The sequence below is a fragment of the Pieris napi genome, chromosome Z (genome assembly GCF_905475465.1).
Source record: "Pieris napi chromosome Z, ilPieNapi1.2, whole genome shotgun sequence".
In the NCBI taxonomy this organism is placed as follows: domain Eukaryota; kingdom Metazoa; phylum Arthropoda; class Insecta; order Lepidoptera; family Pieridae; genus Pieris; species Pieris napi.
In genome coordinates, this window is record NC_062259.1 from 5104256 (window position 1) to 5120709 (window position 16454).

The 16454-nt window shown below is 34.2% G+C and overlaps 1 protein-coding gene across 2 annotated transcripts in view; it reads left to right on the forward strand.

Moving 5' to 3' along the window:
• Positions 1 to 16454, forward strand: part of LOC125062589 (epithelial discoidin domain-containing receptor 1-like) — a 139167-nt gene that overhangs the window by 93694 nt on the left and 29019 nt on the right. For both annotated transcript variants that reach the window (XM_047668598.1, XM_047668599.1), the window contains exon 11: positions 2106 to 2200. In XM_047668598.1, coding sequence (XP_047524554.1) covers positions 2106 to 2200 — 95 coding nt within the window. The remainder of the gene's footprint in view (positions 1 to 2105; positions 2201 to 16454) is intronic.

Sequence of the window (16454 nt, forward strand, 5' to 3'; positions counted from 1 at the left end):
ATTTGAGAACTGGCCGGCTGAAATTTAAATACTAATTCTTATTGACGTTCAGAAGAGTGACTTAAATGAATAAATGATATTTGGATTTAGATTTAACTGATTTAAAAAAACGGAAGAAAGAGATTATAAAGGCGACGTGTAATGTTTTATTTTGCATATTTTTAAGGAATAAACTCTGGGCTGATTTCAATAACTATTTCACCGTTAACCACATTTTCCCTGAGCGCGAAACGAAAGACGATTTTGAAGCTAGTACAGGCAGCCATTCTATAGTAATGTAGTTAACGTTTACTATTACATTATTACAAACAAGTTTCTATATTCAAGTTAAACATTCTACGTATTATTTTTTTGTAAATACATATATATATAATTAATAAATAAATCTCCAGATTAGAAAATCAGTAATCTTGATGACACTTACTTATCTTGAAAGAGAGAAATGTTGAGTTCTTACCTTTAAGTAAAAGTTTTATTAACACCAAGAAATCAATGGCGCTACGACCTTTTTAGGTCAAATTTCTGTATCTGTTTCATGGTCAATTATCAATCAAATAGGCAAGTAAGTGATCAGTCTCAGTGCTTGACACACGCCGTCGACTTTTTGGGTCTAAGGCATGCCGGTTTCCTCACGATGTTTTCCTTCACCGTTCGAGCAAATGTTAAATGCGCACATAGAAAGAAAGTCCATTGGTGCACAGCCGAGGATCGAACCTACGACCTCAGGGATAAGAGTCGCACGCTGTATCCACTAACACTGCATTGCAAAAGTTTTATTAAGATAATTTTAAAAGTATTATCTCGTACTTTTCTCGAAATGAGGAAGCTAATCTAGTAAAAGCTGTTGGAGACGCTGTCGTTTCCCAATTAGCATTGGCGGGTTTTAGCAAAGCCAGCATCTTTACAATAATTGACGTGATGTTTTCACTGCGTCTGAACTAGTTTGTGACACTCAACGAATCACGGCCCTTGACTACACTCGTTACGTTTTGAGCACTCTCAACATCAGTTCGTTACTTTCACATGTGTACATTTTTCCTCACACATGTACTTCTGAAAAGTTGTTTTCCTCCGCCTTCTCCACAGTAATTATCGTTCTTAAATTTGCTTTATAGACCTTCAACGTTTTCCTAGGACTCTCCCTGGGCCGTTCATGTATTGTCCTATATACGGGGAATAATACCATTACTTTTTCTAAGTGTAGCTCACCTCTTGTACGAATTAGTCACAGAACAAACCTTAAATCATGAAAGAAAACATCAGACACAAAAAAATGGCGTAGATCAAATTTAAGATCTATGCATCACAAATGCAGTAATCTAACTAATCTTAAAAGGTTGTAGTACCACTTGCACGTAGGAAACCTTTCCATCAATGTGTACTAGCTAATGATTCCTGTGAAAATATATGGGATTCGGGCTAGACACTACGGGGGGTGAAGTTACGCTTACGTGCCTCTTAAACACTTCAAATAGCGATACAACAAAGTGAGAGACGAATTGCTCGTTACAAAAGCCGGATGTCCGACGGGAAAGCCACATTGTTCAACTACTGTATTGTTAAGATGCATCGACGGCTAATAGGGATGGCTCTTTGCGAGGCGCGTGAAAGGGCTACGTACATCATTTGACAGATGATTTCACAACCCTATTGTAAATGCTTCAATAACAATTTACCCAATTGACGATAGAGTTAGTAAGCAAAAAAAGCCGTTGATGCCTGATTGTAGTGTTCTTTAAACAACTAATATTTATCAACTCTTACAGATAATTAAATTAAGTACTAGGAGCTCTTAAACTCTTGTTAATTGAACACCATCTTAAAAGTTTGCTAAATTAATTTTATAATATCAGATCTATCAATCTCGGCAGTTAATATTGGAAGCTTAAAGGTTTTACTCTGTTGGTTTAAAACAATTAGTTATATTTTTAGGCTATCTCTCATCTTAATCTATTAAAGAAGTTTTTGATCTTTGCATTTGAATACAGTAGTTAAACGAATCTGTGTAGGTTTGAATTGTTATCAAACTGAGCAGCAAAATAGTCCAGATACAATTTTGCCACATTTACAAGAATGTAAAATGAGTATAAAATATTTTGTTATAGAAATATGCGAGGATCCGGAATTCCCTCGACCCTACATGATGAAACGGGCCGACCCTCACGAGAGCTTCTATGCTGCCACAGACATTATTCACCATGTAAGTACATTCTTTGATAAAAATGTTTTACAGGATATTACAATATGTTCGCCACGACAACGGCGGTTTATAGATGTTTATTTCCAAGATAAAACGTATGTCACACCTCTAACGTCTACCAGCATTCGATTTTTTGTATCATAATTTCTGATGTTTCGCATATTTCAAATAATATTTTGTGGGTCTGACAGATGACAGTTCTTTCGGGTCTTTCAATTGACAGTTGGAGTGTTTGACAGCTTGAACCTTTGACAGTCTTCAGTTGCCTAACGACTAGTATTACCAAAGATCTCTTACTAAAAGTTTAAACTCAGTTGTACAGATAGGGGTAAGAGAGTCGAGATCTATTCGGAATTTCGTCCTAACAGCAGCAGTCATATTCATAATAATTTTAAACAGTAGAAAGCTTAATTTGATAACAAAAGCATATAATATATACGCATAAATACGACAACTGGGAAGTAACTCGATTCTTACAGAATTTCGCTTTGGATGTCACAAGAGCCGTTTAAAGATTTACTTTATTCTGCAGTACCGTAGCTTCGGTCAATTGAAGCTTTAATTACTTTTTTACAATTAATCCTCGCCCGGTTCAACTCCTATTTAAATTGAAATAATGAGTTCTTTTTTTACTTCTCTTTAAATCTATTTTAACACTCCTACTAAGGATTTACGTCAATTCATACAAACATTTCTCGTTTATTCTAAAAGGGTATTTAATCAAAATAAATACATATGCGTTGTAAAGAAATGATTAATATTGCCCAAACGTTTACTACCTAATATAATGAAATTAGCTATAGAATGTCAACCGAAAAACTGAAACTACGGCGCGATGCCTGTCATTGTGATTGATCGAAAATATCTCTAGTCATTGAATAACATAATGTCGCTTGTCAACGCGTCACGTATTTCTTAAATTATTGCCATTCAAAAAAGTTACTAAATTTTATGTACCTGACGTACTTTCCACTGTGTTTTTCACCTTCGTTACCAAGAGTAACACTTCCGTAACGACGAACAAATATTACAATCTATAGAAACGGCTTGACCGATTCTCGTGAAATTTTGTATGCATATTGGGCATATCTGAGAATCGGATAACATCTATTTTTCACCCCCCTAAATGTTAAGGGCAGTCCACCCCCAAATTATTATTTTTGTAATTTTTAGATACATTTTTATTTTTTTAATATACATCATTAAAAATACATACAACCCCTAATTTTCACCCCTCTACGATCAACCCCTATTTTTTATTATAAATAATATACATGGCAAAATGACGTTTGCCAGGTCAGCTAGTTATAATATATAAAACAATTATAATACATAAAACAAAGTCGGGTTTGTCCGAATACTTATAACTAAATCGTAACCGACGGACTTTCATAGTTTTTGATTCGTTTCCGTCCTTAATATCGAATAAAAACAGAAAAAATATAAAAACAATACCCAATACAACATCTTCATGGGTTTCATAAATATCAATCATTTAATGTTCATCCCGTCGATACGGCAAACTCTCCCCTCAAATTAAATAATTTATTTAAATATTGAAACAAAAAGGAATCGAATCGACTATCGAAATTCGGATAACGGCATATTCTAAATTTTAAAAATGTAAACTAATGTCAGTAATGAAAAGTGATTGACATATTGGCTGTCAAATATTAATGCGTGCGTTCAGAATATTATTTTGTATTAAATATACAAGAAATCAAGACGAATTGTAACGTTGCGTTTTGCAATTCGATAATAGTAGTGAACTTAATATTAACATTGAATTATTTGTAGATCATAAATTAAATTCACCTAATCTGTAACACGACATTTATTGACTGTTAGGCGGTACGAAATTCGTCGGGTCACCTTGTCAGTGAATAAAATAGCTCTTAAGTCAACCGTGAAACTATGTTAACTAATTATCTGATACCTACCGACATTCTGAGTACACATACAAAATCAAATAACGTATATAATAGATTTCACATGATTAACACGAAATCTGATGAACACAATCAACGGAATTAATTAATTTCCGCTCTAATCGAAATATCAATTTAGTATCAAATCATGATTAGCTCTTATTCAAAATGGTTATTGATTGCCTAATAATGTAGTTTAGTAAGCAGATAATTGTTGCATTGACCATTCTTTTTAAGATTAACTTTTGTAACTACCCGAAATTTGTTAAAGAAAATAAAACTAACCTCATTTTGGGATTGGGATTTAAAAATAAAATAAATCAGTGGCGCTATAACCTCTTTAGTTCTGGGCCTCAGATTTCTGAATCTGTTTCATGATCATTTTTTAATCTAATTGGCAAGTAGGTGATCAGCCTCCTGTGCCTGACGCACGCCAACGACTTTTTAGGCACACCGGTTTCCTCACAATGTTTTCCTTCACCGTTCGAACGAATGTTAAAATGCACACAAAGAAAGAAAGTCCATTTGTGCACAGCTGGGGATCGAACCTACGAGCTCAGGGATGAGAGTCGCACGCTGAAGCCACTAGGCCAACACTGCTCTATTTTTATGGTATTTATTTACGTAAATAAATAATCTACTAAAATCAGTAAACACTCAGCTACACTTGTATCTTTTGCACAGTTATTCCTTATGTGAGTGAAAGACAATCTTCATCTCGTGTGTACAGATTAGAACAACACCTATTATCCCACCCATCGTTTACAATCAGTACTTCAATCGTTTGAATAAAACCCATGCATTTCTTACGTAAACATTACACTTGTACTCGACAGTCGATAAAACCCCATATCTATACTAATATTATAAAGAGGAAAGATTTTATTTTTTGTTTGTTTGAAATGAATAAGCTCCGAAACTACTGGACCGATTTCAAAAATTCTCCATTGGCAAGCTACACTATTCCCAAGTGACATAGGCTATGTTTCATTTTCAAAAAAATTAGGGATGCTTACTAAAACTTGAATAATCTAACCCAAGGTGTAAAAAAATAAACAAAAAAATTCCTTCAATCGCGTGCGCTGCGAAAACTATTAATGATAGAACAAAATAATGTATTAAAATTTTTCAGGACACATCACTATCTATAAAAATTTCGTGACAGCATGTCTCTATCTTTTATAGTTACGTCACAATAAGCGTCCTTTTGAAAAGGCTCTTTATTCGTACCTAGGTATTGATCCTTATCAAAATAAATACCAACGTTTCACATAAGCTACAATTTAATGGCATAACCACCAAAAAAGCATGGTGGATTGTTCTCCTGCCGTTTCTCTTGAATAGTTTACTACTATGTAATATAACAAAAATCTGAGCCACAGCAACGCTTGGCCGAGTCTACTAGTCTATTATATTAACTGAATATATTAGTATAGCAACATATCTTAGAAAATAAAACCGACATCATTATCAGCCAACACCCTCTTCGGCTAGTGTAGCGAAGGGCCTAAATTTGTCGATCAAGAAATGTATTACAATGAATTATATACATAATATATAATCGCATATTTTCCTCCGTTTCGTCAAAAAAGTCCGAAATTTTAATATAAAAATATCTTATGTCGAGTAAGTTCATTTTTACATTAAGCATTTATAGAGGCGTCCAGGGGGCCGCGTCCACCCAAGAAAGGTCTAGCGCCCGACCCAAGATGTTTTCAATTCGCCCCGATTCAATCTAGGCTGGACAATTAATAAGCTAATTAAGCCATTATCAATTCGATCCCGGTTGTGAACCAATAGACTATTCTCTGTGCGCGTTTAAGACTCGCTCATACGGTGAAGCAAAACAAAGTGAGGAAACCGATATTAGACCGTATCGATGTGTGTCGAGCACAGAAACACACACTTAGGCCAAGGAGGGTCTGGAGTGTAGTGCACTATTTTAAATACCATCCTACAATCACACAAAGTCACTAAATCACCATAAACCAAAATTCATAATTTTATCCCGCATCAAATTATAATGGCCATAATACTAAATATTCCAGACAAAGCTTAACTTATAAGCGTCTGGATCAAAAACTTTGCCGTCCATGAAACTAAATTTTAATTTACTAAAGGTCAACGACCTTTTTAAAGCATTCCCGTGTCTTTTCAATTCAATTACCTTTTAGACACCTATGACAGCGTTTCTCGTTTTAAAATATCCTTTTGAACTCAGATTGGTAAATATGAATACGTATAGGCATAACATTTTAATGGCATGTTTTTAACTGGACCGGACATTTTCAATTTTTCGTCTTTGTGTTGTTAGTTTTGACATCAACGGGATTTTAATTAATTTATCGAGTATGCAGAGGTATGAAAAAATATTTATTAAATGGAGAACCGTTTAAACAGTAACAATTTTAGTTGCTATAAATGGTGGTGTTAATAATAGGTTGGGGAAAAAATTTCTTCGCATTTTTTAAGAAAATTCAAAACATTTTTTAACATAGTTTATTTACATTTAACTAAAGTATGTAGGTAACATTTTGTTCGATAACTTTTTGCCATTATTTAGGTAGGGACATGATCCCATTGCTATAGAAATTTTGGGGCTTCTGATCAAAATACCGCGATAATTGGTTTTGGCAGTCCTCTCGTGATGATTACCTGACGAAGAACCTAAAGAATTCTGAAGAGACTGAAACAGGTGGAAATCTGAAGGTGCAAGGTCAGGACTAAACGTCGGATGCATTATCACCTCCCAGCCAAGCTCTCTTAGTTTTTGCTGAGTGGCCAAAGATGTGTGAGGTCTAGCGTTATCATGATGAAAAACCACACCCCTTCTGGTGATTAATTCCGGCCGCTTTCTCTCAACTTCTTGCTTTAATCTCATCGTTGTTAGCAGTAGAGTTCAGAATCGATGGTCCTGCCTGGTGGTAACAGCTCATAATGAATAATGCCCTTCCAATCCCACCACACACACAGCATCACCTTGTTGAGAGTTATCCCGGGTTTCGACACAGTCTGTGAAGCCTGACTGGCCTTTGACCACGACCTTTTTCGCACGTTCTTGTCGTACGTGATCCACTTTTCATCATCAGTTATCAGCTTCTTCAAAAATGGTTCGGTTTCATTAAGTCGTAATAAAGAATCAAAAATGAGTACACAGTTCATTAGGTTTCTTACAGTGAGCTCGTGAGGTACCCAAGTATTGAGCTTTTTTGTGTACCCAGTTTTTTTCAAATGCGCCATAACTGTTTTGTGGTAAATTCCCCGTTCTTCAGCTACGTCGTAACTACTGATATGCCGATCTTGCTCCACTTTTTCAAAAATTGCATCCATTTTATCTGTCATAGGGCGACCAGAGCGACTTGGATCTTTGACATCAAAATTTCCGGATTGAAAACGCTTAAACCAAATTTGTGCTACTCTCACAGACACTGCACTAGGTCCATAAACATCGCAAAATATTTTTGCGGCTTGTGTTGCATTTTGACCTTTTTTGTAGTAAAATTTTAAAATGTATCGAATTTCTTCATTCGATTCACTCATCTTGACGGTTAGAAAAATAAATAAAAAACAGCCATTATCCTAATTTGATTTTCACATTATCTTCTTTAAAATCTCAACTTTCCTTGATAACAAAACCAGCCAGATACATATAGTATAGCCAAAGAGATTTTCATACAAGTTCATACATACTATAATGCGAAAAGACTTTTTCCCCAACCTAATATGTTCATGTTATAGTAATAATCAATTAACTTATGACTCGCTTAAAAATACTCGAACACAAACTACAACTCAAGTTACAAAGTTTAGTACTAGATTAGTTAACGACTGACTTTAATGAAGAATAGTTGAATTAATTAACTTTTCTACGGTATAGTAAACTTATCTACTAAATAGTAAACTAGTAACCGTTCACCGTGAATAAACTATTATGAGTACCTGTATAAGATCGAGATATATTTATGTACACTTCTTACTTCATACATACCAATAAGCAAGCTTATTTTAAGCATGGCATTATTCAATTGGACTGTTTGTATTCGATAAATTAAAAGGCCGGTAGCGCACTCGCTAGCCATCTGGTATTAACAGTATTCATCGGCGGTTTCACATTTAACATCAGGTGAGCCGTTTGCCCGTTTATTCTATTGATATATAAAAAAAATTGGGAGCCAATAAATCCTATTACGATTGTAGGTATAAATGATATTACATTAGGTATAGCAAATACACCTACACTGTACTGAAATTAATACGTGAAATCTCGATATATTATTCGGTTTATATACCTTCCGCCTACAGGAAAAGTATGTATTATGTACTTCTTTTGTACGATGTTTGTAGTAGGTATTGGATCTTTTTCGCCTGATGGCTTCATAAGGACATTTTATTCGATGAATGACGCTTTTAGCCACAATGGTATTGGGACCGTAACTGAGATAAATTTGCAGAATTATAAATATAACTAACTCATGATTTATATGTGTTAACGTAAAATTGTAAACACCGTTAGATTGTAATCTATCTCGCGAGATTATAAACTGTCGAAAGATTGTGAACCTCAGCTTACTGCTTACAATTTAACGTATTATTATTCGGTAGATTGTACGACACTAATTTAGTTATCATTCAAACTCTTTGGTCAATTACAGATTAATTTTACTTTCCAACAATTTCATATAACTACCGAATATATACTTACGTTAAATTGTAAGCAGTTCGTTGAGGTTCACAATCTTTCGACAGTTTATAATCTCGCGAGATAGATTACAATCTAACGGTGTTTACAATTTTACAGTGACATATGTACAACTTGTTTAGTTATCTTCAATTTTAAACCTTCCTCTGCAATTATCCTAGGGATACACCCTAAAGTTAAGTGTTGTCATTCTCCAGTGATCAACCCTAAACCTCTAAAACCATTTTTTATTTATTTCCACATATGTATCCTAGAACAGGTTTAAAACAAAAATACTAATGCTGCAGAAAGTTAAGATATGAAAATTATGTAATGATAGGTAAAAAAGATGACATAAATATTAATTATTATAATGATGAGAGATATTCTAAAAAATAGATTATAGGCTGATTGACTTATAAATTTGCGGGTCGTGATAATTTTAAGGCTGTATCTGAGATTGTCTATCTTTATTATTTTTGCCTTTGTTTAAAAACATTGGAATGTATTCAGCAGCATTGGCAAAACTCGTTGCTATTTTATAGTTATAAAGGGTGGTTGATTTCCCAGAGGAAAACCGAGCGAGCGGCAAACCCGCCTATTGATGGTTAATTTATAATGAGCGCTGTTGTTCACTACATTGCTTACAGCATTATTGATATTATTTTGTTTGTAAATTGTTTACTTTTATAAATCCCTTGGGATTTCTATTAGATGTAGTTTAACAAAACCTAGGCCTATACTATAGGTAAATCAAAGAATCATAAATATAGTAATTAACCTCACTGTTATTATAATATTATTAATACGTAACGACATATATGTGAACATAAACAAAAACCTACTGTAGATGTTTTACGTATTAGTACATCATAGTGGATTAATAACAAAGCCTACGGGCTTTGTTAAAAATTCTATGAACTTTTATAAAAGAAAAATTGATCTCACGTTTCACAGATTGAATTTCCCAGGATTTACGATTAGCTCGGGTGTGTTCTATGAATAGTGGACATACGCGTAAGCTAAGGTATCTGCAATGACAGATCAAACAAGGGTAACGAGAATTAACATCCCCTTAATTGAGATTTCCGAACCGAACGTTCGACGTTTTCAATTGCACCCCGCTGTCGGACATCATTGTTTGGCGATAATACGTTGGACACTAAAACATTTCCATTGCCTCCTTCACCCGCAATTTCAAAATTCACTTTATAAAATCTCTTGTCCAAATTTTGACCTATGAAATGCAAGATTGTAATTGAATCGCACACGTGACTATCTATGACATACGTTTGAGCGACAAGCTCTGAAATGCAAATAACTAATTTTACCACCCACACGTGTTATGTGATATTAATGTCCTGCGCACGAGGATTAGACCCTATTGTGCAACTAAATAAATTAGCTGTAGCCTGTAGCACGTGCAGTATGGTGTTGCGCTGATTCGCCTTTTGCATACGTGATATGGTTATATTGAGAGTGATATAATTACTTTAGTGACGGAAATAAATGATAACAACTAGGTTATTGCTGGAACATTCAAAATAATCAACTAACCGGACTTATAGGTAGACATGTGCGGCCATTTTCTGACTTCGATACATGGCACATCTTCCATATTCACTAGACCAAGCTCCTGGTGATTTCTCGATTTCCACGATTAAAGGAACATCTCAGAGAAAGAAAGAGAATCAGGAAGATGTTTTTTTTTAAAAGCCTACTTTTGGAAACAGATTATAAAGTGGTATAAAGGTGACGTCGAACAATAAAATATGCATAATAATAGCACTTGAACGACAGTAAAAGTAGTTGTCATTTTTTTGTAAACTAATTACAGAAACCGAAGACTGCTATTGTTCCATATTTAAATTTAAAATCAAACAGGTGGTCCAGCTAGGTTATGTTACGTGTCAAATATTGGATCTCTAAAGTGTCTAAAATTACAGCGTGATCGAAATGTCATGTTAATATCGGAATACATTTCCAGCTCCAACACGTTATTATGGGTGGCAGATATCACGTGATACTGTCATTCACTATGATTGAATTTCCACTCCACATTGAACGCAGAACGCCGACACTAACATACTGTAGGTATATTAGGTTATAGTAATTGGACATATCAAATTTCAATAGGTTATCACATAGATTAACGAGCGTACATACTGAGGTAACTTATAACTATTGTTATACACACATCTATATTTTACAAGTTATTAAGTGGCGCTACCACTCTCAATCTTGACCTCAGATTTATTTTTTAATAATTTATATATATATATATATATTTTAGTAGTAGCACCCAGATATAAAAATCCACACAGTTTAACATAACAAAAGCGGCTTATAAGAATTCAATTTTTCATTTTCCAACGTATTTCTAACGCGGTGAGCGTTTGAATACAACAAAATGCTTTGTCATTTTTATTTCTTGACATCAATATACAATAGACATTACTAAAGTAGGAGAGTTAAGCCAGCTGAGTGCGCAGGCAAAGGCTTCGGCTATCACTAAGATTAATCAGAAATCTCGGTTTCACGTCCGCGTTATAGTAACGCGCTCGCTGCTTATTTGAAGTTTTTTTTTTTTTTTTTTACGTTTCACACCAATTGACCTATTCCCATGCTAAGCTGGTGAAGCTTGTGTTATGGGTACTAGGCAACGGATATACATACATATTATAGATAGATAGACATATAAATACATATTTAAACACCCAAGACCTAAGCACAACACCAAATGCTCATCACATCGATGTTCGTCTCAGCCGGGGATCGAACCCGGGACCCATGGATTCGCAGTCAGGGGTACTAACCACTAGACCAATGAGTCGTCCAAGATGAGTCGAAGTGCTGTGCTATAAGTGAACTTGAATTCGTTCCACCTCTATGAGTTATCATAAACATCTCTCTTATATGTCGAGCGTAACATCACTTTAGTTCAGTCATCAGTTCAGAAAGAAGTGTTCACGGGTCGCTACCAGAGTTCCCGGTTTTGAATTCTTGCGTCCACGCAGCGGTGCGTACTATTTCCAGGCTCATAACTATTATTATTATTAAAATTGTATAGGGGTGGGGTTAGATTATTTTATTTGTATTTTCCCTTTTTAATATATTTATATGTAATAATTGGTAGATGGTTTTAACTTAAATATTATTATCACTATAATATTATACCATTTGGCTATCGAGTTGGCCATTAGGTTTTTTCTGAATATCATAACTACCATCGATTATTTAACCTTGTTGAAAGTATTATTGATAATTTTACGTACGTAAAACAACACTTCTATAACAAATTATATACACTACTATTTATGCAAGAAATTATACAAGTCGTATTGAGGTGACACGTCATTTACTTCAGATTTTCAAGCCCCTCTCATTTTGTGTGATGTTAGCATACATTTTAATAACACGTGTTTAATGCTACGCGTGGCGATAGAGGGCATTTCGTGTGACACTGAAATTAATAAATCGAAATAATAACACAAATTGTCTATGTATAAAGATGACAAGTTGCCTGTTTATCTCACATTAATACAAATGAATAAATAGCAAATAAAATTGCGATTTAATTCATCAATTTAGTAATCGAAAAATCGGTCTAATTGAAAAGCCACAATCGGCAGTTCAACTCCAACATCAGAGGGTAACTCATTTATGATTACAAAACTTCCTTTCTAAAAATACAAAACACGTATTGGTTAAAATTTCTGAAAAGGTCGATCAAAAAAAACAAATTTATAGCTTAAGCAATGATGCTTTGATTTCATAACATCATCTTAAACTTGTGGTATTTCCATATCTTGCAAACAGCAGCAAGAAAATAGCACACATTTGACATTACATCTGAATATTTTTATAAGCAAAAGTTGAGGGTCCGTGACTGTCATACGTGGCGTAGTTAAGCGAATGTTTCTCGGGTCTTTTGGTTGAGTGAATAAATTATTATTATTAAATAACATTGAAGATATGTTTTTATATAGACTATGATAGATCTTTGGGCCTCAGTTGCAAGCCGGCCGTCTGCGTCAGGAAGGCACATCTTCTCTTCGATGTGCCTACTTTATTTTGCCACTTTCACTTTGTATTCCTGAATCTTCTACCGTCTTTAAATCACCACCCGTGTTAATTTTTTCTAATGTGTTTTCCTTATCAGTCAAGATGAATTTTTAGTAGTTCTAAAGAATTTTAGTACGTCGATGAATAAGTGTTTTCCAAATATCTATGAATGTTGATTACATTATTTTCAATTCTGGTTCTAACTGAAATTCCTAAACGAACACAAATGTAATTCAATTGAAATGCATAAAATAATAATATACTAAAACATGAAACAGTAAATAAAAACGAATATCCTCTGTGAAAGATATCAAAATAAATATCAGTTTATCAAACCCGCAACCCGCGTTCTTTAAGTACCAATAGCATACTATTATTGCTACATTTTTATGAGGAGCGCTTTTCAGATTACAGGCTCAATTCAGGCCTAAATTAGTTATACAGACTGATCATCATTAAATCGAGAAAAATAACTCATGACTGGATAATGAAAAAGATAATTTTTAAAATTACGTGTCCATCACAAAATACAGTGTTACGAAGGTAGCAGGTGTTGTTTTATAAATATTCACTCTACGGATACACCTGCAGCCTTTTGCAGACTTGAGAAGATGGCTCTTATAAACTTTATATTACCCAGCTTAATTTCTTTAGAAAATTAATTTATACAACATATATTAGCTGTCTAAATGTTAGGAAAAAGTTCAATCAACACTTAGCGCGTACTGTGACTGTGAAAATTAAATTATAAATACATATAATATAATCTAAGAATATATTTTCAATAAACCAGTGCATGGAAAATAATATAAATTCGCCTCAAAATAACGGAAATTTATAAAATTTAATTGCTCTCAATATTTAAAACAAAAGTTAAAATCGGCAATTTTTAAATATTTGAACTACAATCAAGGATGGTATCTAACAAGGTTAATGGACCCAGAGGTTGTGGGTTCGACGCTAGTTCACAGTTGTTTCTAAAAAAAACTGTGGCGCTAGAACCTCTTTAGGTCTTGGCCTCAGATTTCTGAATCTGTTTCATGATCATTTTTAAATCTAATAGGCAAGTAGGTGATCAGCCTCCAGTGCCTGACACATGCCATCGACTTTTTTGGGTCTAAGACATGACGGTTTCCTCACGATGTTTTCCTTCACCGTTCGAGCAAATGTTAAATGCGCACATAGAAAGAAAGTTCATTGGTGCACAGCCGGGGATCGAACCTACGACCTCAGGGATGAGAGTCGCACGCTGAAGCCACTAGGCCAACACTGCTCTGACTGTTGTTTCTACATCCAATTTATTACTAGTTGCCTTAAAAATTATCAATGAAAAAGTGTCTGCCGAAATATAGCGGGACTTTAAACATTAGTAAATGTAAAAGATAAGTGTAAGTAATCGTATATCCGCAAAAATGTTCAACAAACATTCTAAACTTCACTAAGTTTTTCTTGCAGCGGTAATATATGTTAAATTCCACAGTTTCGTGGGGAGACTATTTTAAAAAAGTAACTTGACGCTGTCATAAATTTATTCTAGTGACTTTTCAAGTTATAAAAACGTGAATAACATTTGTGAGGTAGTTACTCTATAGACGAGGGTCCCAGGTGCTTCAGAGCCTTGCTTCCATTTCTCAAAGTGAATCCGGGTTCGGCCGTATTTTATAACGACACCGAGCTAGTTCAAACGACGTATGCTCGCTGCCCACTCCAGGATTAAGTATATTTAGGGTTGTCTGTTTATTTATTATTTTCTAACGCTTTTTGGCAAATCGATTATCCTCTCATGGTGTATTCCGATTAGTTGTGGTAATTGGCGATTTATTGAAAAGGATTTTTCTAGAAAAATATAATAGCTAATAAATTTATATTTTTATGTAATTAGAAGACAATTACTTCTAATTGAGCCTGGGCTAAACAGTCTTCCGTCTCTTCTATATTCCGTCTTTTTAGGAAGGCCAGTGAGGTGTTTATTTGTCATTTTAGTAACAAAAATTTGATGTTTTTATCTAATATTGACTTAAAAGAATATTTTCGTTTAATGACTGTTGTGTTTGTGTTTAAAAGTGTATTCCAATTTTGGAATGTAATTGTATACAATCATTATTATAATACATAATGTACGATATTATTATTAGTACTAGCTAAAAAATAATAATAAATAAATAGGTGGGTAAACTATATACCTATTGACATTAATTATATAATTTATGCATTAGGATACGAATATATTCCAAGCCAATTTAATAATCGGACAATAACAAACTTAAAGGCGATATAGTCTAAAAAAAACTAATAAAAACCCTCTCATTGGAGAACATTCATCCCCTGTTCAGTATGGAAACTTAGAACGCTTAAATGAATTAGTGCACCCCTAGAGTGGATGTTAGACGTTTTTCGGGAAATCTTAATTAATGCATTTTGCTGAAGACCACCTGAGACCCGGCGTCGTTTAATTTTTAATTAAGCTGTTAAGCACGGCACCGTAAAACGTACAATGTATAATTTGCTCCATTTTTTGAACGACTGTACTTAATTGTAATGTATCTTATTTTTCAGAAGTTAATGTTATTCTTGCACAAATATTATGACTAAAAGTTCGATCTGCCTATTGTTGTAGTCGTTTTAGTTTGTATGTACTTAAAAAGTACCTACACAAACTGTATTTTAATTTGAATTTTTTCGATCCTTATTTATTTGCGATAATGAGAACAGAGTATGAAATGATTATTAGTACCCAATTGTATTACAAGAACTTATCTTTCCCATGCATTAATAAGATTGATAAAAGTACTAATTTAAATATTATAATACTAATTAACTAACACTATATATAAATATAAAATATTGATATTTGATAGATATTTTATGAATAACCATAATTTTTAAGACATATTGCTCATATTCTTATAGAGCAGTGTTGGCCTAGTGGCTTCAGCGTGCGACTTTCATCCCTGAGGTCGAAGGTTCTATCCCCGGCTGTGCACCAATAGACTTTCTTTCTATGTGCGCATTTAACATTCGCTCGAACAGTAAAGGAAAATATCGTGAGTAAACCGACATGTATTAGACCTAAAAAGTCAACGGCGTGTGTCAGGCACTGAAGGCACCTACATGCCTATTAGATTTAAAAATGATCATGAAACAGATTCAGAAGTCTGAGGCCCAGGCCTAAAGAGGTTGTAGCGCCACTGATTTTTATTCAGTTTCAATATAATTAAATGTTTTAGTGATTCTTTGGATAATACTGTCAGCACTACAACTCTATGGGTTAACCTCTAATTTCTATCTATTAAGTCGGTGGTCAGCCCTATGTGCCTAACATCCGTCCTTGAGGATCTAAGACATGTTGGTTTCTAAACGATGATCCTTCTCTGTACTATAAAACCAGATGTCGCTAGGCAAGCAACACTATTAGTTGAGAAACAAGTTACCGCTAAAACTATTGGAAAACTAGCACCAAAGTGGAATTTATCACAGTTCTGTGATTAACACATTCCTAGCCGTAGTTCAATAAGTTCATTCTCATGCATGTTTAACGCGTCATTTAATCGCTGGCGACATCTCTGAGCACTCCATTAGATGT